General features: G+C 44.5%; 1 protein-coding gene across 2 annotated transcripts in view; it reads right to left on the reverse strand.

The window, feature by feature from the left end:
• Positions 1 to 2742: 2742 nt before the first annotated feature.
• Positions 2743 to 24244, reverse strand: part of ppp3cb (protein phosphatase 3, catalytic subunit, beta isozyme) — a 58203-nt gene continuing 36701 nt past the window's right edge. For both annotated transcript variants that reach the window (XM_042339976.1, XM_007906262.2), the window contains exons 3-14: positions 22820 to 22944; positions 21519 to 21630; positions 21013 to 21158; positions 18621 to 18760; positions 14244 to 14321; positions 12734 to 12828; positions 8602 to 8727; positions 8248 to 8325; positions 7322 to 7406; positions 5997 to 6094; positions 5482 to 5529; positions 2743 to 4331 (exon numbers count right to left, since the gene is read on the reverse strand). In XM_042339976.1, coding sequence (XP_042195910.1) covers positions 4150 to 4331; positions 5482 to 5529; positions 5997 to 6094; positions 7322 to 7406; positions 8248 to 8325; positions 8602 to 8727; positions 12734 to 12828; positions 14244 to 14321; positions 18621 to 18760; positions 21013 to 21158; positions 21519 to 21630; positions 22820 to 22944 — 1313 coding nt within the window. In that variant the 3' untranslated portion in view covers positions 2743 to 4149. The remainder of the gene's footprint in view (positions 4332 to 5481; positions 5530 to 5996; positions 6095 to 7321; positions 7407 to 8247; positions 8326 to 8601; positions 8728 to 12733; positions 12829 to 14243; positions 14322 to 18620; positions 18761 to 21012; positions 21159 to 21518; positions 21631 to 22819; positions 22945 to 24244) is intronic.

The following is a 24244-nucleotide window of genomic DNA, read 5'->3' on the forward strand; positions in this document are numbered from 1 at the left end:
ATTATTATACATGCGGCCCGGGTCTAGGTTCACTCTGGTGATAATAGAATTTGAGAGTGGTCAGACTTTACAGCACAGAAACAGCGCTTGTCAAAGTCACAAACGACATTCTCTCTATCTATGACCAGGGCTCCCTCTGCCTCCTCACCCGCCTGGATCTCTCTGCCGCATTCAACACAGTCGATCACGCCATCCTCCTCCACTGCCTCTCCTTCATCATCTAACTTAGTGGGACTGCACTCGCATTGTTCGAGTCCTACTTAACCAATCGCCTCCATTTCATCTCAGCAAATGATTTCTCCTCTCGCCTCCGCCCGGTCAACTGCGGGGTAGCCCAGTGACCTGCGGGGTAGCCCAGTGCTCCATCCTTGGCCTCTTCTTTTCCTTATCTATATACTCCCTCGGGGCGATGTCATCCACTGAGACAGAGTAAACTACATATATGTGGATGACACACAAATCTACTTTGCCTTCTCCAGCACCAACTCCAGGTCCACTGATGCTCCATAAGCTTGTCTGGCAGATGTCAGGGCCTGGATGAGTGCGAACTGCCTGCAGCTGAATATGGACAAGATGGAAGCCATACTCCTTGGCTCCCATCAACATCTTCACTCTTGCGGATCTGAACTCCTCAACCTCCCTGGGCTCTCCCTCAGATTCACTGAACCAGTGCACAAGCTAAGCATCCGGTTTGATCCCCAGCTGTTCTTCCTCCCCCACATCCGGTCCCTGATCAGGATCGCCTTCTTCCCCCTCCACCACATTGTCCACCTCCAACCATACCTTAGCCCAAATGCAGCCAACCCTCTCGTATGTGCATTTCTCACCTCCCTCTTGGATTATTCCAAAGCACTCCTCGCCGGTCTCCCCAGCTCCACCATTCACGGGATCCAGCTCATTCAGAACTCTACTGCCCGTATACTGACCCCAACCAAACTCCATACCCACATCTCACCGGTTCTGGCCCAGGCTCCACTAGTTCCCCATCACCTCAAGATCCTCACACCCGTGTTCAAATCCCTTCGCTCTCTGGCACCTGCCGACCTCTCCGACCTCCTCACTCCCCAATCCACCACCTGGTGCCTCCGCTCCACTGACACCGACCTCCTGCTCGTCCCTCGTACCCTTCGCCCCACCATCGGAGGTCGCGGTTTCAGCCATTACACCCCAACACTCTCCCTCAATCCCTCCACCTTTCCCCCTCTCTCCCCTTTCATGTCCTGCCTAAAAACTTTCCTCTTCACCCTTATGGGTGCTTACAGCCACCTCCCCCTCCCCCCGACTCCGTGTCAGGCACCACCACCGTTAAGCGCTCTGAGACACTGCCCTGCATGGAGGGCGTTATATAAGTGCAAGTTGTTGTTGTTTCATTAATTGTTGAGTTCGGTCTTAACTTTGCAGTTGTTTATCTGTTGAGTTTTCATGTCCAGGAAATCTAGACCCACGATTAACCACGATGTGAGACATCTGGAAGCCACTGGGAGGCTAGAGAATTGTGGAGTCCCATAGCGTATTAATTAGAGCACTCACCTCACAAGCGAGAGGACCCAGGTTCGTTTCCCGGATGAGGCGAAACCTTAGGTTTCTTTATTCCATCCACCTCTGTTTACCAAGTAGTAAGTGGGAACCTGGTTGTTAGTTGGCAGGTCGTTTCCGTGGGTAATAATCCCTTCCAAACAATTGGTCAACTCAATCGACGATTGTTTGTGGGACACTGCTGTGCGCAATTGACTGCGGTGTTTTGTCCACAAAATACACAGTCAATCCACTTTACAGTATGTTCTGTGAAGTACTTTGAGACATCCCAATGATGTGATAAGGCGCAACATCAAATGCAAGGATTGTTATTAAAAATGCATTTTTACTTGCTAATCCATCAAATACCCTCTTCAAGTTAGTTGCAAACATCCGAATAAGGACTCGAACCACATCAAGGCGGAGCTTCATCTTCTTTTCTGAGAAGTAAGAACTGAGTCAGCGGAAAACAAAACTGTTTCAACTTCCTGAGATGACATCAGCTGATTCAAAACATTACACTGGTAGGAAAACGAAAGTTATCTGCTCTGTAAGGCCCTCAATGAAAGCAAACACGCTCATCAACTGTCTGCCACACAAACCAGCCTCTGCACACCCTTCACCTCAGGCTCAACTGGCTTCTCTGCTCCCAACAGATCAGTTCTACTCACAGTCATCACAAAATATACAGTCAATTCACTTTAAAGTATATTCTGTGAAGCGCTTGGAGACTTCTCGAAGACGTGATAAGGTGTTATATCAAATGAAAGGATTATTATTATCCTAAGAACTGTAGAAAACTGGCTTCTGAGAATTCCAAATATATATATATATATATCAACCTCATTCCTCCTATTGGCACTTGGACAAAACTAAACCAACCTGTGTTGCAATCCATTGCGTTGTACGACTTGCATGTTTTCTGATGTTCTCAACATGATGACTACCTGTTTATGCCTGAACAATTAGTAACAATTTATTTACCATCTTTTTTCTCCCCCTGGTATAAAACAACGTGTTCCAAGAAAACAGTGGGTTCATGCACATTTTATTGAATAGTAAAAAAAAAGTTGTTTTTTTTGTTGTGTTTTTTTTGTCCCGAGTTTCCGAGAGAGAAAGAGAGCGAGAGGGAGAGAGAGAGAGAGAGAGAGAGAGAGAGCATGCTTTTTAAATAACGTCAGTGTTTGAAAATGACCAGAGGAAAATGACGAGAATTACAAGACTAAATGCCATGAACTCTTTTAAAAAGTTTTCACTTTTTTTCTTTTGACAAAGCAAGAGAGTGGATAGAAACAAACAATTATGTTGAAACTTTTAGTGAAGCACTGCGCAGCGCCTTAAGTTAATTTTAAAACAGTTAGTTTTTTTTTGATACCCATGCTATCATGCACCAGTTCCAAACATGTTGCTTTTGGATTGATCAACTCGGCACCCAAAGTGTTCATTCATTCACACCCACATCCACTCCTGTACATTACAGAGAGAAGTCAAAAAAGTTCCCCCTTCCCCAAAAGTAACTTTCAGTGTTTTGCACACCAATAGCGGATAACTCAAAAGCTTCACCGATATTTGCAGGGAGAAAGCAAGTATACAACACAGCCAGATTATTTTTTAAAAAACACAGTACAAATATAGCTCCACTTAGTGTTGAGAAACTTAACCAACATGCATAGATGCATCCTATAATTTTTGCTGTACAGAATCCTAATGCTGGCACTAATTGTGATTGCAACGTTAATTTACTTTACAAAAGAAAAAAAATGATAGTGCCGTTTGTAAATCTCTGGATTGCAGGCATGTGACAAGCAAAAACGGAATTGGTTTGTGAGAACTTTGCAACAGAAAGAATAACTAATCATCGAGATTCCAGTTAGAAGCAACATGGTCGGATAGTAGGTTACTGTAAAAACCAGACTGGTAATATAGCATCCAAATACATTGAAGTTAAGTCGGGCAGCTGACTTTTTTTTGTACAAAACAGAAGTGATCTGGGATTTGGCATTTTTTTCTTCTCAAAACCTTGTTTTCCTAAGACTTAGAATGATTACAGAATTTTTAATACTAGTAGCAAAAACTTTTTAATTTTTTGAAGTTTTAAAATGACGTTAAATTAATTGTATAACTGGCTTTATGCATGAAACTTTTTTAATTCTCCTCCAGTATATATATATATATATATTANTTTTTTTAAACTTCTGACGCTGATTTGTTTAAATTTCACCACTGGATGTATCAATGTGAAACAATTTTACAAGAGACTTTTATTTTTGTAAATGACTGTAGCCTTGTTATTTTTCATTAGGGAAACAAATGGACAAGTCAATCTGATCAATTGCTTGTAATAAGCTTCACCTGTCTATAAGCACTGATCACAGGTGCTTCTAAACAAGATGAATATGTTTCCAGTTTTCTAAGAAAAATCTATTTTGTTTTCTGTCTATCTGGAAGTTTATGGGGTTTGTTTATGGGGTTGGGCTTTTCTTGTCGTTGTAAATTTATTGAAACTCTTGGCTTCGGACCGAGCGAGCGAGTGGTACACTGTCTTGGAATATCAGAGAGGCCTGGGACACCGAAACAGGCCATACAGAACTAACTGCAGAGTTGGCGAAGTTCCTTAGAAAACAAGCAAGTCGCTTAGACGTTCCGGTTGTCGTCAGTCCCATTGGATTCGGGCAGATGCATTTTCCCAGTGGAGTTAACACCGCCAGAGTTGGATACTGCTTCTCTCCGAGGAGGCATTCGTTCATTGATACGATCCAGACCTTTGGCTTCCTCAAAACTTGTGATCTTATGCTGAGGGGAAAACCCTCGGATGGCTGCAACGTGTGACGGCCCCACAATCGCCCGGTGGATTAAAGAGGTAGAGATATAGAGAGAGAAAGAGCAAAACAAGAGAGACAATATTGTTAAACCCTTCGCAATATTATCGTGAATCACACAAACTCAGATTGATGATAATTGGCAAAAGAACCAGAGGGGAGATGAGGAGAATTTGTTTTGCCCAGAGAGTTGTTACGATCTGGAATGGACTGCCTGAAAGGGCGGTGGAAGCAGATTTGATAGCTTTCAAGGGGAAATTGGACAGGTACTTATAAAGGAAAAATTTGTAGGGCTATGGGGAAAGAGCAGGGAGTGGGACTAGCTCTTTCAAAGAACCGGCACAGGTACGATGGGCCAAATGGCCTCCTTCTGTGCTGTAAGATTCTATGATTCTATGAAACACTTCACGGAATCAACCCCTAGTTTTGAACTCCACTGAGAAAAAAATATTTTAGGGCGACTTACCTTTGAATTTCTAGCATGTCCCTTAACTCTTTAAAATTATCTTAGATCATGCGGTTTATATTCAGTTTCAACCCTACAGATTACCGACTAACCGATATTTGGTACAATGCTCTCTGTCAATAATTTATTGATTCCCCTTTGGTGGTCCATCCTAATGATAACGATTCACAATGGAAACCTATTGTTCATCCCCAAATCACAGATATATCTAGTTTTTGGTTGTATTTTGGGACCAGCCGGGTGTCTGACACATGTGGAAACCCATCATTGTGCTTAAGAGTCTCCAAACCCAACTGAGAATTCCATGCATCTCACCTAAACAGGGAAATCCCAGAGATAGATTTTCGGAATGGAATGCGCACTCTTTCCTGGAGGAACGCATCCTGCTTACTTAATTCCAAAAAGTATGAGGCGCGGATTGCCAATAGCCAAGGCTTGGGGACCCCAGAGTGTGGTTTGGGTTAACTGCTGGAGTCTAACCAGCTAAAACTGCATAGAAAGAATTGAGTGCAGTGTGTGGCAAGCTTTCTGGCTGGTTTTCCAGCGAGGAGCACCCTACCTGTTAGGGCTTTGGCTTGAAGGATTAATAGAAGGTTTTGGAACAATGCATGCAAAATCCAAACAGCATTACTCGAGCCAACACCACCAACAAAGACAGATAGGCAAATGCCTCAAAATTACCTTCGTGGGTTTCAACAGCCTCAATGGCCTCTATAGCCTCGACAGTAGCTGAAGGGAAGACAAAGGTTTACATTAATAATAATAATAATCCTAAAATAATAGCTACATTTTTTAATTTTTTTTAATAAATAATAAAATTCAGTGTGTTTTCTTAATTCAATGCATTAAACAGTATTCTAGAAACAGGGCATCGCAACTTGGGTTTGGTAAGGGAGGTGTTTGTGTGGAAATGTTTATTCAAGAGGAGAAAACACATCAATACAACAACTTGCATCTATATAGTCATTCACGCGGGGCAGCATCTTGGAGCACTTAAATACAACTTTTTTTTACAGAAAAACAAAACACGAGGGCAAGGAGCGGGGGAGGGGCTGCGGGGCGAGGGGACGTGTGTCAGAGAGCAAAGTCAAAGAGGGAGCTGGTTTGCTGAGACGCAGAGGATGGAGTGACGGTTTCTCGACTCACTGCTAACACAGCAGGAGCAGTCAGGGCAGTGATGAGCGAAGAGCACTTACCGCTTTCTAAAGTCTGTTTGCCTCCAGACAGCACTCCGCTAGGCAGCATCCCCGTTGGTGTCAAACCTTTCAAGGTCAACACGCTCTCACTCTCCTCCCTGAAACAGAGATCAAACGATTCCCATTCTGGAACAGGCCTTCACAAGTCCCAGTTTCTCGTTGTATTTTTTAAAAAAATACTCTCTTGTGTTTTTTACCCACACACACCCCCAGAGAGCCTTTCTGTGTGTGAGTGTGTGTGTGAGTGTGTGTGTGGTGGGTGAGTGTTTGGTGTGTGTGAGTGTGTGAGTGTGTGTGTGTGTGGGGTGTGTGTGTGTGTAGGGTGTGTGGGGTGTGTGTGTGTGTAGGGTGTGTGTGGTGTGCGAGTGTGTGTGGTGTGTGATGTGTGAGTGTGTGTGGTGTGTGTGGTGTGTATGAGTGTGCGTGTGAGTATGTGTGTGTGTGGTGTGTGAGTATGTGTGTGTGTGGTGTGTGGAGTGTGTGCGTTGTGGAGTGTGTGTGGTGTGTGGAGTGTGTGTGGTGTGTGGTGTGTGGAGTGTGTGTGGTGTGTGTGGAGTGTGTGTGGTGTGTGGAGTGTGTGGAGTGTGTGGAGTGTGTGTGGTGTGTGTATAAAAACATTTGAAATCTAAAGAAAGTCAATTTTTTTTGGTGCGTGTGGTTCAACACAAAGATACCAGGTTGAAAGGATTGGTCTTTAAAATAACCGACATAGACCCGATGGGCTGGATGGCCTTCTTCTGTCCTGTAAAACGCCTTGGGATGGGGTGGGGGGGAATATCAGAATATCAAACCCGATGTGAAAGGCGCTATATAAATGTAAATTTGAATTATTAATAATAATGCATGCATTTGATATAGCGCTTCACAGAACATGCTTTTAAAGTGAATGACTATATATTTTTGGGCGAAACGCAGCAGCCAATTGCGCACATCAGTGTCCCACAAACAGTCATGGATTGAGTGACCCAATTTTTTTTAAGGGATCATTACGCCCGGAAAGTGATCCGCCAATCAACTAACAACTAGGTTCCTACTTACTGCTAGGTAAACAGAGGAGTGTGGAGTAAGGAAACTTGCCTGAGTTTTCTCCGCGCCCGGGAATTGAATCTGGGCCCTCTCCCTTGCGAGGCGAGCTCGCTAACCACTACGCTACAGACTCCACATTGTGTATTGTAAGTTTCCATGGTCTGTAGGTCTGAAATGTCTACAACAGCTTGTATTTTTGTAGCGCTTTTCACTCAAGGTAGCAGAATTCACGGTTGAAATTTCTGAGACTCTGGCGAGGGATAGGAATGGAACGGAGAGACATGGATAACATCTCGTACCTGAGCACGGAAAACACTCGTGCCATCTTGCCGATAGCTCTGATTTTGTTTCTGATGACTTCTTTACGAGCTGCTGCGGCGTTCGCTAAAGGGAAAACAAGCGGTCAATGACGCGAGGAACAGAATGAAGAAATGACTAAGAGTTTGACGAAATACACCCAATCGATAAACAAAAAAATGTTCCAGCGATTTCCAAATAGGATCCCCGCAAGTCAATGACTAATCCCGAAATTTCACCCCGTCTCAGCCTTTTCAGACCGTTTGGACTTAAAACGTACGGCATCTCAATGAAACGTTTAATTATAACGTGTGCAGGTAGCAAAACAAACATGAAAAGGAGAATAAAAGCTTTGAGGAATCGCAGTGCTGTACAAATTTGCAGCATAGAAGGCTGCCATTTGGCCCATTGAGTCTACACCATCTTACATAGCGAGCTGTCCGTTCAATCACTGCCCTGCCCTATCCCCATATTCCCATGGGATAGCAGATTGATAAGGATAGACATTACCTCTTAAGTTAAGTACCCACCAGTCATATAAGCTGTACCCTCTCGCTCCACACACACACACACACACGTCACACACGCACATCACACGCATCACACACCCATGCACATCACTCACACACAAGCACATCACATACGCACAAGCACAACACACACATCACATATGTACACACAAACACACACACAAACGCACACACCCGCACATCACATATATATGCACATCACTCCCACGCACATGACACACATACACCAACATCAATCACACACACGAAAATCATACACACACACACACGCACACATATCACACACACACACACACGCATCATAAACACACACACACATCTCACACACGCACACATCACACACACAAGCACGTACACATACACAGGAGTTATTCCGTACTCTGTAATTTAATTCTTACCGTCAAATATCTCATCTCCATCCGTCATGAGCTCGTCGTCAGAGCAGATGTTCAGAACATTCACCAGCATCTCTGTCACTGAAACGAGAGGGGGGAAGCATTACAAGCAATAAGCAGCGCAAACTGGAGAACATTGGTTTGTACTGATGCCAAGGCGAGATACAAAAAAAAAATCCTTGCATTTGATGTAAGCGCCTTATATCGTTGAGACGTCTCAAAGCGCTTCACCGAATAATATTGTAAAAGTGTAGTAACTGTGTATTTTGTAGGCGAAACAAAATCAGAACAAAGGACCCTGAATGAAGACAGCCAGGCTTCACTGTACAACTGTTAGTCACAGCACTGCTCACGTACCTTTCTCACCAACAAAAGGCAATGACCAAGTGAAGACGTCCATAAAGTTGGGTAGCCAGTAAGGGTGAGGAGAGCAGTTGAACTGTCGAATGTTCATAACGTTGTTTTCGTATTTCAATACTGCAGCTGGGGTGAAGGAGAGGGGAAGAGTTTGTGAGCGCACGGCCAGACCAGCCCACACAGCAGAGTGTGGGGCAACAGGAAAATTGTCCTCAAGCTAGCAAGCTCATCCTGCCCGAAACTCTGGAATGTTCTCCCTCCATCCCTCCACCTTGCCCCTCTCTCTTCCTTTTCGACCGTGCTTATCTCCCAGACCCCTCCCCCACCCCCCCCTCACCGGCTCGGAGTCAACACAGCATAGACCCCATTATAACACATAGTTAATAATAATAATCCTTGCATTTGATCACATCTTCGAGAAGTCTCAAAACACTTCATAGAATATACTGTAAAGTGAATTGACTGTATATTTTGTGGCCAAAACATGGCAGACAATTGGGCACAGCAGCGTCCCACAAACAGCCATGGATTGAGTGCTCTAACTACTAAACTGCAGGATTCCACGATGACACTCTTCATTCATAGCCCGAGTTCTGTTATAAGGCATTATTGTGCTAAAATGGCTGACTTCCTGGTCAGTCGGTTGCTGCCGATGTCATACCCTGCTTTGGGTGCGTGGAAGAAACAGGAACAAGTGACGTACCCAGAAGTCAGCCATATTTTTTTATTTCACCACAGGAACTGGCCAGCTGTGTGCATACATGGTGAAACAGGTGACGACGGTTTGAGATTTTCCGGATCAAAAAAAATCAGGTTATAATGAAGTTCCACCATCACCGTAACAATAGACTGCGAAGAGCAAAGAAACATGGCGTCGCTGAAAGGTCAAGGGTCGGCGTTTCTCCCGACGTGAAAGGCGCTCTACAAATGTAATCTTGTTGTTGTTGTTTCAACCGTTTAACTTTTCGGTTAACCTTGAATTATCCAGAATTCAGTCCAACCTAAACATTGGTCATTTTGTTTGAAACCTCAATCACCTCAAACAAGAGCAAAGATGGATGGACATTAACGTTCCTGATATTAAATCCACTGGCTTTCCCTCACTAGGTGGAGCCATGGTTCCATTGAAAATCTGGGATCTCCATTCCAGCAACCTGCTCTGTTTGGCTCTCATTGAAAAAAAACCACAGTTGTCAGCCCGAATGGATGTCTCTCGAAGGCTATGCGGGTCTAGGAATGAAAAGAAGCTATTTGGGAATTATGTGGGTGTTTTTCCACTAAAGGGAAATGTGAATTTGTTAAGCGCAGAGAAATGTGGATTTGTTAAGCAGATGCTATGTTTACCCAGTGATGGTTAACATTCAGCGCTAGGAACTCTTTGCTCCTCAATTGCCCGGGAAATAGTCCCAAAACCCAGAGAGACAAAGAGAGAGAGAGAGAGAGGATGGAGATAGAGAGATTGAGAGAGAGAGAGAGAGAGAGCGCGCAAGTTGGAGCCAGAAAAAGCGAGAGATAGAAACATAGTAAGAACACGATTGAAAGAGAGAGAGAGCGAGAACAAGGAAGGGAACAACACAACAAAGGCAAAGATTTCACAAGAGCGTGGCAGATAGTGTAATGCAAATTGCACATGGATTACAGCTCTGAATTTTACTCAGTTGAGGGAATATGCTGTTAAATAAAATCACTCTCAAGTATCGGACCGCCTCACACTATCCATGCCTTCATGTTTCCATCCTTTGATAAAAGTTTTTCTACAGACCAATGTCTTTTTTTCCGCTCCAAGATAGAGCCAGCTTTTTTAATGCATTCCATATCTGAAAAATTACAACCCAGCTTCCTACAGGCGTCTCATCAAAGACGCATTAAACATGCCTCTGACTGAGACCTGAATGCATTACCACCAGTGGTTAAGCAAAACCTATCAAAACCATATATAAAAGGGGGTTTCCAATGAACACATTATTTCAGTAATTCAATCTGACTCTGTCAAGCTTCATTAAACAGCGACTTGTGTTTCACAATGTACATAGGGGTTGCCATCAAAGGAAACCAACAGAGCTGTGGTCAGGCCGCACCTGCTGTGTTATGTACAGTTCTGGTGGGCACAACATCAGGGGGAGTTGCACAGGCACTAGAGCCAGTGCAAAGGAGAACAACGACAATGACAATTTGCATTTGTATAGCGCCCCTCACGCATGGTAGGGTCCCAGTGCGCTTGAGAGCAATGCGAACGTTCCCAGGGTTGGGGGAAACTAGCTATGAGCAACAATAAGAAAAGCTGGGGGGCTAATCAGTCTTGAGAAGAAATGTCTCAGAGGGGAACCTTAGAGATTTTAACAGGCATGGAGAAAGTAAACCAAAACAATACTTTAGGACGGACTGAGACAGCAGAAAAAGAGGCCACAGGTTCAAGTATTGCAGAGGGCAAATTCAGGACAGCCACCAGGAAGTATTTCTTTACACAAAGGGTTTTTAACGACTGGGCACTGTAATCTAATAATAATAATAATCCTTGCATTTGATCTCAAAGCTCTGCACAGAATATACTGTAAAGTGTATTGACTGTGTATTTTCGGTGAGAAACGCGGCAGCCAATTGCGCACAGCAGTGTCCTACGCACAGTCATGGATTGAGTGACCACATTTTTTTTGAGGGATTATTAGTCTTGGAAAGCGATCTGCCAATCGACTAACAACTGGGTTCCTATTTTTACTGCTAAGTAAACAGAGGCATGTGGAGTAAGGAAACTTGCCTTGGAGTCCTGTGGCTCAGTGGTTAGAGCACTCGCTTTGCAAGTGAGAGACCTGAGTTCAATTCCAGGCAGAGGGCGAAACCTTGGGCAAGTTTCCTTACTCCACACAGAGCCTAATAATAATCCCTCCAAAACCCAAAACAATAATAAATTGGTCATTTTCAATCTATGACTGTTTGTGGGACATTGCTGTGCGCAATTGGCTGCCGCGTTTGCCCACAAATATACAGTCAATTCACTTTACAGTGTACTCTGTGAAGCGCTTTGGGACGTCTTCCCGACGTGAAAAGCGCTATATCAAATGCAAGGATTATTATTATTATATTATTATTATTGCCTGGGAATCGAACCCTGGCCCTCTCACTCGTGAGGTGAGCGTGCTAACCATTAAGCTACGGGACTCCACGTGTCCTGGAAGGATGAGATGGAATATGCCATGCTGTCTAGCCAGTGGCTACACATTGCTACCTTAAAGTTCTTGCAGTAAATTTAGCATAGAAACTATTTTGCCTTATAGAAAAACCTAATAAATCAAAAGGTTCCAGATACGAGCAGCCTCACATTTAATCTTCCCTCAGACACCAACCAGGGCTGTTAATGGCTCATCAACTCGAGGCCACGAGGCAGAGATACAATCAATCCCCAACTAGATTTTTTTTAAAGATGCGGAGGATGCTCATATCTGGAACGTTCTGACTGTCACTTCTGGGCCAGGCAAAGCTGCATCAAAGTGGGTTTAGGAATAATGAGAAGCCACCCACACAATCCACGGGCTCCTCTCTCGGTGAACAAGCAGCAGGGGCTCTGCTAATGACAAGATTCCCAGCGTAAAGAAGGACGACTGAACATCCGGGTATCAGTGGGCTTTGCAGGCGTTTCTGTTTGCTAATCTTATCGCAAGTGTGGACATCACCTGGGATTTAAAGATACAAAGCCTTGGCACCTTTAACAGTGGAGGTTCAGCATTGTGGTTAGTGCGCTCGCCTCGCAAGCGAGAGGACCCGAATTCGATTCCCAGTCTGGGAGAAAGTTTCCCTACTCCACACCCACGCCTCTGTTTACCCTGCAGTAAGTAAGAACCCGGTTGCTAGTTGATTGGCAGATCATTTTCTGGGGGAAATAATCCCTTCAAAAATAATAATAATTTGGACACTCAATCAACGACTGTTTGAGGGCCACTGCTGCACAGTGGATGTAATGTCAGAAGTAACGCAAGGCAATGTGGAGTGTGCTGTGCTCACGGTCTCGCCCTCTTTCTCTCCCTTCCCCGCGCCCCATTCCGACACTTTAGTTACGTCAGAAAGAAATAGAGAAATAGTCATATTAACAAAAAAAATTGCTGCCAGCGTCAGCTTAATTTACAGTCACGATCCATACCTTTGTTATTGTAAACGTCAAGGTAGTTTGGTGCTGAGAAGATTGTGATGAGGGAAGGAAAGCCTGTAGTCTGACTTTTCCTGTACATCCGATAACTAAGGAGAAAGAGCTTACAATTAATGCAACAGTAACAACAAATTACATTTGTACAGGCGCCTTTCACGTCGGGAGGACGTCTCAAGGCGCTGGACAGTCACAATACACAATTACTTGCTGTTTTGAAGCTCTCATCTTATTGTATGGGGTTTTTTTCAAGCACTTTTACCATAGTAAAATTTAAAAACAAATGACACGGCACAGACAAACAACAACAACAACAAGATTACATTTGTATAGTGCCTTTCACATCAGGAGGATGTCCCAAGGCGCTGGACAGTGACAGCATTTCAGACACGAGCTGGGGTCAGGGGGGAGAAGGGAGGGGAGGGGAAGGGGGGTGACCAATGGCATGGTCGAAGAGGAGGGTCTTGAGGTGGGACTCGAAGGAGGCTAAGGAGGGGGCAAGGCGGAGTGATTGGGGGATGGAGTTCCAGAGGTTGGGGGTGGAGTGGCTGAAGGCTCTCCCACCAATGGTGGGGCGGGTGGGTCGGGGAATGTGGAATAGGCCGGAGCCAGCTAAGCGGAGGGAGTGGGCGGGTTGGTAGAGGCTTAGGATGTCACAGAGATAGGGTGGAGAGAGACCATTGAGGGCTTTGTAGGTGAGGACCAGAATCTTGAACTGGATCCCCTGAAGGATAGGGAGTCAATGGAGTCGGGCGAGAATGGGGGAGATGGGGTCACGAAGTTTGGTGCGGGAGAGGACACGGGCTGCAGAGTTCTGGATTATCTGCAGCCTGTGGAGGGAGGAGTTGGGAAGGCCGACAAGCAGAGCATTTGCAGTCGAGCCTGGAGGTGATGAAGGCATGAACAAGAGTTTCAGCGGCCTGAGGGGTGAGGTAGTGCAGGAGTCGGGCGATGTTACAGAGGTGAGGGAAGGCAGAACGGGTCATGGCTTGGATGTGGGGAAGAAAAGACAGTTGAGGGTCGAACAAGACACCCAGGTTCCTGACTGGCTGGTGAGTTGAAGTGTGCAACCATGGAGGTTGATGCTGCCAGAGCCTGAGGTGCTGAGGCGCGGGCGTGTGCCAATCAGGAGGGCCTCAGTCTTGTTCACATTCAACTGTAGGAAGTTTGCCCTCAACACAGAAAAATATGGCAATCAATCTACATACACAATACTATGCGGGCAAAATTTGCGGTATTCCTTAAAGTGTTCCTTCAATAAGTTTAGTATTCCTTGAATATTCAAGGAACACTTTAAGGAACAGCAGAGGTGGTGATGATCTCCAGGTATATCTCTTGTTCCTCTCAGGTTCCAGGTACTACTATTTAGTTAGTTGACTTAATATAAAAGTGTTCATTAAGACAACGTTTATGCTCCAAGTTTGTAATAAATATAAGAAGCGCTTTACGAATGCAAGTCAATCTTTTGCTCAATGTGGGAATAACGAGCAGAGAGCACGCCACTTACCCTGCGTCTTGTGCTTCGTGGGCTCGAATGACCGACAATAAATTATTGTTCTGTAGGAACTCGCAAACAGCGGGATAACTGAAAAGGAAGAGCACAGGGTGGGGAAGGAGCATCAACAAGTCTTCTCAGCGAGAGGTGTTCTACAGTCTCCGACACGGAACCTGCTACAATTTCACCAGGACAGCTTCACAATGAACCACAATGTGCCCAGTCCATCAGAAGCCAATTCCTCGCTGCCAGACAGCGCATATTACAACAACAACAAATTACATTTGTATAGCATCATTCACAGCTTTTTGAAACCCATCACCGTGCTCAAGAGTCTCCAAACCAAGCTGAGAATTTCATGCATCCCACCTACACGTGGAAATCCCAGAGATAAATTGTTGGAATGGAATGCGCTCTCTCTCCCTGGAGGGACACATCCTGCTTACCTAATTCAGGAAAGTATTAGGCACAGGTTGGCAGGTGCCAAGGCTTGGGGGTCCCCAGAGTGTGCATCGGGGTAACTGCTGGAGTCTAAACAGCTAAAACCACATACCTTGCCATTGATATCGCTGTCTGGCAAGCTACACAAAGCCTGACAACACCTCTGACAAATCAACACCATTTCGTTTCTACCAGGATTGGAAGTTGGACTCGTAAAAATAACTTCCTTGTTGTGCTGTGGTTCCTTGTAATCATAATCATCAGCAGCAGAATAATAATAATTCTTGCATGGTTTCCTCTGGCATTTGTAACATTTCACCATCAGTCACCCTGCTGAGGCAGTCAACACTTGGGACAACTTTTGTCCCCAGTTGGTGATAAGCCGGCTCGGACTGCTGCACGTCCCCAAGACCTCTCCACTCCACCATCGGCGACCGTGCTTTCAGACACCTTCTGGAACTCCCTGCCTCAATCCCTGAAGACACGTCTTTCCTCTTCACTTCAACCGGGCCTGAGGTCACCTCCCACTTTCTCCCCAGCTCGGCATCAAACTACGCCATTGTTAAGCACTCCGAGCCACTATTTGAGTGAAGAACGCGATATAAATGCAAGTTGCTGTTGCGAGCCTCAGCCACCCCTCAACCTCTCAACCTGGGTAGTGAACATAGGTGTAGGCCATTCAGCCCCTCGAGCCTGTTCTGACATTTTATTAGATCCTATCCACCTGTCCTTTGGAGGAAAGAGTTCCAGATTTCCACTACCTCTTGTGTGCAAAAGGTTTCCTGACTTCACTCTTAAATGGACTATCTCTAATTTTAAGATGATACCTATGGGTTGTAAGTAAGGTGCTGCCTCTTTTCCTGCCAATATTTTTTTTTAAATTCACAAAAACCCAATCTTACACAGAGAAAGAGAACAAAACAACCCAAAACTCTTTGCCATGGGGAATTGTTTTGTCCTCTTATCTTTTTCCCCCACTCCCCCCCCCCCCCCCCCCCCACCGGACATCAGGGAAAGTAGGTTATAGCAGCAAAATTATACCCAATTAAAACTGACAACCTCAGCTAGCATGAAATAGAGCAAGACAAATGAGTTTATAAAAGCTCAGGGGAGTTGGTGTAAAATTCCACAGGAGCCAGGATGGATCGTTGTGGTGAGACCAGCATTTATCATCCTAGTTTAGCTGCATTTGGTTGGATATTAATGGAGCAATGAGGTCACATAGCAGGGTTCACTTTGTTTCAATAAAACTGGAATCTTTCTGCTCTCATTTGGTGCCCCATTACGCTGTTAAGCTACACATTTGCTCGTAAGATCCATTCGTGATGAACAAGGCCCTTTTAGCCCATCTGATCTCACCCCTTCCAGAACTACCATCTTCCCATCACAACATCAAGCCGTCTTGCCCTAACCACCCTTCCTGGTAACCTTATTCCATCCGTTAATTACCCTTTGAATATAAGAAAATACATAATAATAATATTATTATTGGATTATTATTCCATTAAAAAAAACTTCCTGTCCTGAAATTGCCCCCTTTGCAATTCCTGAACCTGTACTCTCTCGTACAGTTAAAAGTACGGTTCTGGATTTACTTTCTGATTCCTATTAAAAATCATGTACTGCACACCCAAACACACACCGCTAATTAATCTGACACCTTTGACAGCAGCAACCAGCACTAAGCTGTTGCTGAAGGAACACCTTCGTGTTTGGTTCACTTGAGGGATTAGTGCAGGGGGCGGAATGCATGAAGCGTAATTATAATAAACCTTTCATTTGATATAGAGCCTTATCACATCTTCAAGACGTCTCAAAGCGCTTCACAAAACATACTGTAAACAAAAACAACAAATTAGATTTGTACAGGGCCTTTCATGTCGGGAGGATGTCCCAAAGCGCTAATGAATAGACTATTTTGTGTATATTTTGTGGGTGAAACGTAGCAGCCAATTACGTACAACAGAGTCCTACAAAACAGTCCTGGATTGAGTAACCAAATTATTATTATTATTATTATTTTTAACCATGGAAAAGCGATCTGCCAAGCGACTAACAACCAGGTTCCTACTTGTTGAACATTTTGCCCTGCCGGGAATCAACCTGGGTCCTCTCGCTTGCAAGGCGAGTGCTCTAACCACTGAGCTACAGGACTTCACGTAGCATAGAAATTTATAGCACGCAGAAAGTCATTCACCTCATCGTGTCTGTGCCAGATAATGGTTCTCCCTTGCTCTGAATTCTCACTCTTATTTCTCAACTAGTTTCGCTCCTGCATGAGGAAGTCTTGTGGACTCGCAGATACACTTCCTGCGCAAATTGGCGTGACTTCCTGCCCATGACACGATGACCCTGAAGTGGTACCAGCAGCCATTTTTATTTTGGGGGTGGGGGGCCTATTACGGCCTATATTCTGAGGGGGGAATCGGGCTATAACGTAGGTGGGGGTCTAGTTCTTTGGACCCAAAACACAATAGACCAGGGGTTGCCCTGAAAAGGACCTCTTTTGTTCAAAACTGATTCTCACGTGGCAACGACGCTAAGGTATTCTAATTAATAGAACGCAGAATCTGTGCCTGACTCTGTTTTTTTTCCCCCCATTAATAAAAAAGCTGTTGATATATTCAAAGCCAAATATATTCCACGCTTCTATTTTGGGCAAAAGGCACTATTTATGGCCCTGTTTGTAGTTCCGATGTATTTTTAATGCTTGGATTTATGACAGTACCTGAACCCTCGTAATAAATAACTTGCTCTGATCCATCCGCCATTTCTCATTTCCAACAAACCTGCCCGTCTGGTTCTCCCCTGGGTGCTGTCTATTCTCAGGCTAACGACAGAATAGCTTTAAGACTTGCCCTCGACTGGTTGTGAAACAGTCGCAGAGGAATAAATAGGAATGCCAATGAACCCAGCTTGTTTTGGCATCAATCCAGTGCAGAGAAACTGGGACTGAATGACATGGAAGGTGGAGTCTAAATCTGGCTCACAGAAACCCAGGCGGCATGCCAGGTCAGTAGGCTAACCTGCCTCAGTCGGCGGCTTTGAAGGTGATTTATTAGCGGTGGTGCGGTATGCGATGTACAGAGAAGGTCCAGGGCTTCTCTCCCCCAGGTTGGGTTGTCAAGTCTCTCACTCGTGGCCAGAAATACGAAATAGAGAACAATACAGTCTCCTCTCTGTCGTACACGCTCTCAAAGTCTCTCTTCAAACCACTGTCTCTGAGTCTGCACTACAACCACAAACCCGACCCACCACACGTCTCGCACCTCGCCAATCGCATACCCCCATCTGTGTCCACCAAAATTATCTTGCTCAGCGCGGTGTTTGGCGAGAGCGTAGGAAAACTAGGGACAGGAGGAGTCCGTTCAAGCCTGTACCACCGGTCAATAATAATCCCTATATTTGATACAGTGCCGTTCGCAGGCAGGAGGACATCGCAAAGCATTTCACAGGATTTTACTACACAGTGTGGTGACTGTGTACTTGTAGGCAAACTCGGCAGACTATTAGCACACAGCAATGACCCACAAACAGCCATGAAGTGAAAGATGAGGTTTGTCTGAGGGATTGTTGGCCAAGAGAGGAGGACACCAAGAGAGGAGGAACTTCCTTCTATTTCCAAATCCCGGGATCTTTAACGTCCATCTGAATAGACAGACGGGACCTGGGTTTAATGTCTCATCCAAAGGACGGCACCTCCGAAAATGCAACCGATCCCCAGCACTGGAGCGTAGGTTAAACCATGTGATTCCAAGTCCCAACGTGGGGAGCATGAACTCACAACCTTCTGACTCAGAGGCGAGAGCATTGGTAGGTTAACATAGGATGAATGTTCTTTGCAGCTCACCCCCGAGTATGTAATGACTGTCCTTCAAACGGTCCTTGAAAAATATTGCATTGGTGCAGTAAAGGCTGTGAAGATAAAATGGCCTCTGGTGCACTTACCTATAGAAATAGGAGCAGCCTCTCACTGTGTTGTGACTGAAATATTCCTGTGACTTTTCGTTCCCAAAGTCTTCCAAGGGATCTGACCACAGCAAGTCACACATCGGCCCAAACGCTGGTGGCTCTTTAAATCTGTCTAACTGTGAAAAGAAGCACAAAGCCTTATCCCACTGGTGGCTTTATAATCTAATAATAATCCTTGCATCTGATATAATGGCTTATCATGTCCTCAGGACGTCTCAAAGAGTTTCACGGGATGTACTGTGAAGTGCAGTGACTGTGTACATGATGTGGCCCATCATGGCAGCCAACTTGCACACAGCAGTGTCCCACAAACAGCCATGGAGTGTGTGACCAAATTTCTACCCTGAGAGGCGTCGGGGCCTCGGTTTAACGTCTCCTCCAAATTCAACAATTCTGGACGCTGTGAGATCTGCATCGAGAGTGTGTCCAACACTGAATTTCCACCCCATCACGTCATGACCACGAACGTACTGTATCACTTCAGCTTCACCACTTCCGAGGCTGCTCCAAGCCGGGGAACATCTGAGAAAGCTGAGTTGCTGGGACTACTCGGAGCGGTTGCTTTAAGCTTTAAGTCCTACCAACTCTAACGCTAACTCAACAGGTGGGAATTTTGGGAGCTGTGCTATGTCATGAGGATGGAATGCTCTTTCCTGACTCCCCCCATCAACGGAATTTCAGCACAATATATTTTGCTTCCAATGTAGCTATAATACGATAACGTTATATCGTGATGTTATTGATTAATTACCCCACCCACCTCTTCCCTTTTATTAAAACTTTGAATCTGACGGGAAGGGCCACAGTAAGGAAATGGGTTGCAAATATTGTATTTTATATGATGAGCCAATTGTCTCCAATGCCTTTGCACAAGACTTGGTCTCTATGTAAATGGTATTTAAAGGCAGAACATGGGTCCATCGCATAGGTTTAAAATCTATGTTAATGGATGGAGCTGTGCTGTGTTAATGCATAAGGCTATGATGGTTTAAGATCTATACATTAATTTTCCTGACAATGTGTTATTACTGTAATAATCCCTTGCTTTTAATACAGCACCTGTACTAACTCGCCAAAGATCTCACAGCTCATTGTGGATAATTGCTGCTGAGTGTAGTGACTGTGTATTTGTAGGCAGGTACAATGTGTCAATTGTGATCAACAGCTACCTGGACGTGCGATGCATTATGCTGGCGTTTTATTGGAAAAAAAAATCTTAAATAGATAAACTTCAATCAAAAATACTTCAAAAGAAGTCAAATACCCCACAAGCGGAGTCTCTTTGTGAATTATTAATAACGATTCCACATACTTTCCAATTATTCAGACACATGTTTGACTAATTTACACACTTCCAGAAAAAAACGGTAAAATATTCATGTGGATTTAAAGGGGACAAACTCGTATTTTGTGACATAAACCAGTGCTCTAGCATCGCACGTTCCGTCTTATTCCATTTGGAAATCATCACCAAGTTAACCCACATTGCCAGACTTTCATGGCAACTCTTGTTTAGTTAATCAGTTTCAGAGATATCAGATCAAACATGATGTCCCAATTAAAGCACTTCTAATTACAAGTTTTACCCACAAAATATGAAGTCAATTCACTTCATAGTATATTCTGTGAAGTGCTCTGAGACGTCTCGAAGTCGTGATAAGGCACTATATCAAATGCAAGGATTATTATTATTAAGCAAAAGCATTACATGTATGAAATAACACTCATTGCTTCAAAAAAAAGTAAGTTATCTCCTATGATCGGGTTTATAAACACACAAACTAAGTGTTGAAGTCATAAACTGTTCAGCGATTAAACAGTATTGACCAAACATTCATTGTCTTATCGCATTAATGAAAGGCCCAATGACTGAAGAAGAAAAGTATTTTGCCAACAGCGCTGTCAGTAATGGGCTCCATGTGATGCCGATAAAACACGGGTTAAAGTTTGCAGGAAGCAAAGAGCTAACTAATAATAATAATCCTTGCATTTGATATAGTTCCTTGTCACATCATTGAGACATCTCAAAGCGCTTCAAAGAATATACTGCAAAGTGAATTGACTGTATTTTGAGGGCCAATCATTGCACACCACAGTGTCCCACAAACAGTAGTAGATTGAATGACCAATTTATTATTTTTTTTAAGGAATTATTACCCCCGAAAAAGTTATCCACCAATCGATTAACAATCAGATTCCTACTTATTGCTAGGTAAACAGAAGCGTGTGGAGAAAGGAAACTTGCCCAGTGTTTCGCCCCGCCAGGGATTCAAACCCAGGTCTCTCGCTTGCAGAGCAAGTGCTCCAACCACTGAGCTACAGGAGTTTCGGAGTCAGCTCCAAGGTGTAATACAGCAAAAGCACTCGCCTTTTTTATGTCGTCCAGCGAGTGTATTTCGGGTGAGAGCCCACCGTGTACACACAGGAACTGTTGGTTCATTAACGCAGCAAGCGGAAGGCAATCAAACGCTTCCATACATGAATCGTAAATTTGTTCAGAATACTTGATTTTACCTGCGGGGAGGGGGATGGGGTGGGGGGGAAAAGAAGTTCATTGTGAAATATCTATTATTACTATTACTGTATTATTTTTAATGGGTTAAGGAAGGCAGGGAATGAACTACGTGCTTGTCTGACATCCTCTCTCAGTTTCTACTTGAATCTTGCACTACACAACCTCTTACCAATGCCACCAACAACGTCCTGGACTCCTCAAAGCTCAGTACATGTGCTTTATGGAGCACTGTTGCTCGTAAGGTGAATTTGGGTGCAAAATGATGTTGTACGCATGTCGTTCTGTTGCGAGGAATGATTCCGACAAAGTTCGTTAACTTGCCAGCTGTTTGTTACAAAATAAACCAGGTATTTACTTACATTCTTGCTTGAAAGTAAAATATTCTGTCAGATGTCGGCACTCATGATTGCCGCGGAGTAAAAACAGCGTCTTTGGGTACAGGATTTTCAAGGACCAGAGATACAAAACAACCTGTGTGGATGGGAGAGAGAGTTCAGTAAATCATTGGAACACCTCAAAAAATACAACAGGAATAAACATAAGACATAAGAATTTGCTGGGCAAAAGAAGACCAAGGTCCATCCAGTTCACCTTTCACTATCCTGGCAGTCACTTGCACATGTCATGTCCCAAACGGTGTACTGTATTCTCAAGATATTATTTCCTAAAAAAAAATCCATCTCATTTGCTTTTGGAAAAATCGACACTTTCTGCTTCCATCGTCTGACTACTCGCTAACTGAAACAGCGTTTCCGCAGATTTGTTTTGAATTTACCCCCCCTCCAATCCCAGGCTGTGTCCTCTGTTCTACTGTTCTGGACAAGATCAAACAGCTTATCACGGTCTACACAATCCAGTACCTTTAGAACCTTTAAAACATTATTAACATTGGAATGTTACTCAAGCAATGCAACAACAAACAACCCGTGCGTATGTGAATGTATATATTTATTATTGTAATATATACATATACAATAACAATAATCCTTGCATTTGATATAGTGCCAACTGTGCAGCGCCTTGGGACGTCCTCCTGACGTGAAAAGCGCTTTATAAATGGAATCTTGTTGTTGTTGTTGTTGCCTTAGCATGTCTTTGAGACAAATATACTGTAAAGCGAATTGACTGTATATTTTGTTGGTGAAATGCGGCAGCTAATTGCGCACAGCAGCGTCCCACAAACAGTCGTGGATTTTTTTTTAAGGGCTTATTATCCCCAGAAAAGCTATCCACCAATTGACTAACAACCAGATTCCTACTTACTGCTGGGTAAACAGGGGCATGTGGATCAAGGAAACTTGCCTAATGTTTCGCCCTGCCCGGGAATCAAACCCAGATCCCCTCGCTTTACAAGGCGAGCACTCTAACCACTACGCTGCACTGTAGAAAATCACATTAATAACACCAGAAAAAGGACAGAATGGTGTTGCCTTTGTCTAAAAATGTAACTCACACGGATTCAGAAGCGGGAGTTGAGATAAATTAGACCATTTTACCTCTTGGGGTTCAGCATACAGTTCGCTGGGATTTTCTAACATCGCACTGAAAGAGCGGTGAGCAGGGAACAAGTAGATTCTCGAAGTCCGTCAACTAATAATAAAAAAAACTGGCTCCGTGTGAAATCGTTGGGTTTCGTGACAAACCATTATCAAACGCTTACCTCGATGCTAAAGTAACCCCTGTCCACGTAGTCTCCAAGGAAGAGATACCGGGTGTTGGCAGGCGAGCCACCCACTTCGAAAAGCTTCATCAGATCAAAGAACTGACCATGAATGTCTCCGCAGACTGAAAACACAAACAGAAGCAGAGCAAATGGCATCAGACTGTTGGTGGGACAGGACACTGCTGTGCGCAATTGGCTGCCACGTTTAGCCCACAAAATACACAGTTTATCCACTTTACACTATATTCTGTGGAGCGTTTTGAGACATCTCAACAGCGTCAAATGCAAGGATTATCAGGGCAATCCTCTTAATCCCTATGGAACTCCCTGCCCCACCGCTTTTTACCCCGGTCACCTCCCCCACTCTCTCTCCCCGGCTCGGCGTCAGGCTCTGCCACTGGTAAGCGCTCCAAGACTCCGCCCCGCGTGAAGAGCGCTATGTAAGTGCTGTGTTGTTGCCGTACCATATTAACATATTAACCAATGCCCACAGTTAGCCTGAAGCCGGAAAGATTATGGCATCAGTGACCAGTCTGGCTTCCCATTTCGGCAAACGGATTAAATCAGAATTCCAGATAGGACTCTGACGGGATCTCCCTCCCAATAAGTGTCTAAACTGAGGAGGTCTCAACAGTGGGTAGGAAGCATGTTCTACCCAAGTAAACACAGTGGAAGATTCTGACTGTCACTAAATCAGCTGTGATCTAATTGCTGGCAATTGTCCAGCATTCCAACAGGCAGAAATTCACTGGAATGTAGTGTGGCTCTAACCCCCCTCCACCCCACCCCACCTTACCCCCCATCCCCAATCAGGAACAAACATGTTTTTTTGACGTTCCAATTTCTATTGGAATTTACAGTGTAACTGCAGTTTGTACTGGTTCAATGAAGCCCCTTTCCCTGCCCCCCCAAACCCAACCCCACGTCCGTGGGAGGGGCTTTCAGCTCCAGGAGCAATGTCAGAAACACCAACTTTCAGAATGGACCTTAAACCGAGGTCCCGTCTGCCTGTGGACGTTAAAGATCCAGTGGCACTAGGCGAAAAGAAAAGGGAGTTTCTCTTTCCTGGTCTCCTGGCCAACAATCCCACCTGTAATAATCGCTTGCTCACTTTGTGGCTGTTTGTCGGAACATTTGATGTGTGAAAATTCGCTGCTGTGTTCGCCAACAACAAATCCTGTGGCTGCGGCTCAGTGGTTAGATCATTCGTCCGCAAACGAGAGGACCCGGGTTCGATTCCCGGGCAGGGCGAAAACGTTGGGCAAGTTTCCTTACTCCATACGCCTCTGTTTACCCCTAGCAGTAAATAGGAACACGGTCGTTCGTCAATTAGCGAATCGCTTTTCTGGGGGTAATAATCTCTTAAAAAAAATTACAACAGCTGGGTCACTCAATCCACGACTGTTTGTGGGACACTGCTGT

This window comes from Callorhinchus milii, unplaced genomic scaffold (assembly GCF_018977255.1).
Source record: "Callorhinchus milii isolate IMCB2004 unplaced genomic scaffold, IMCB_Cmil_1.0 Scaffold13, whole genome shotgun sequence".
NCBI lineage: Eukaryota > Metazoa > Chordata > Chondrichthyes > Chimaeriformes > Callorhinchidae > Callorhinchus > Callorhinchus milii.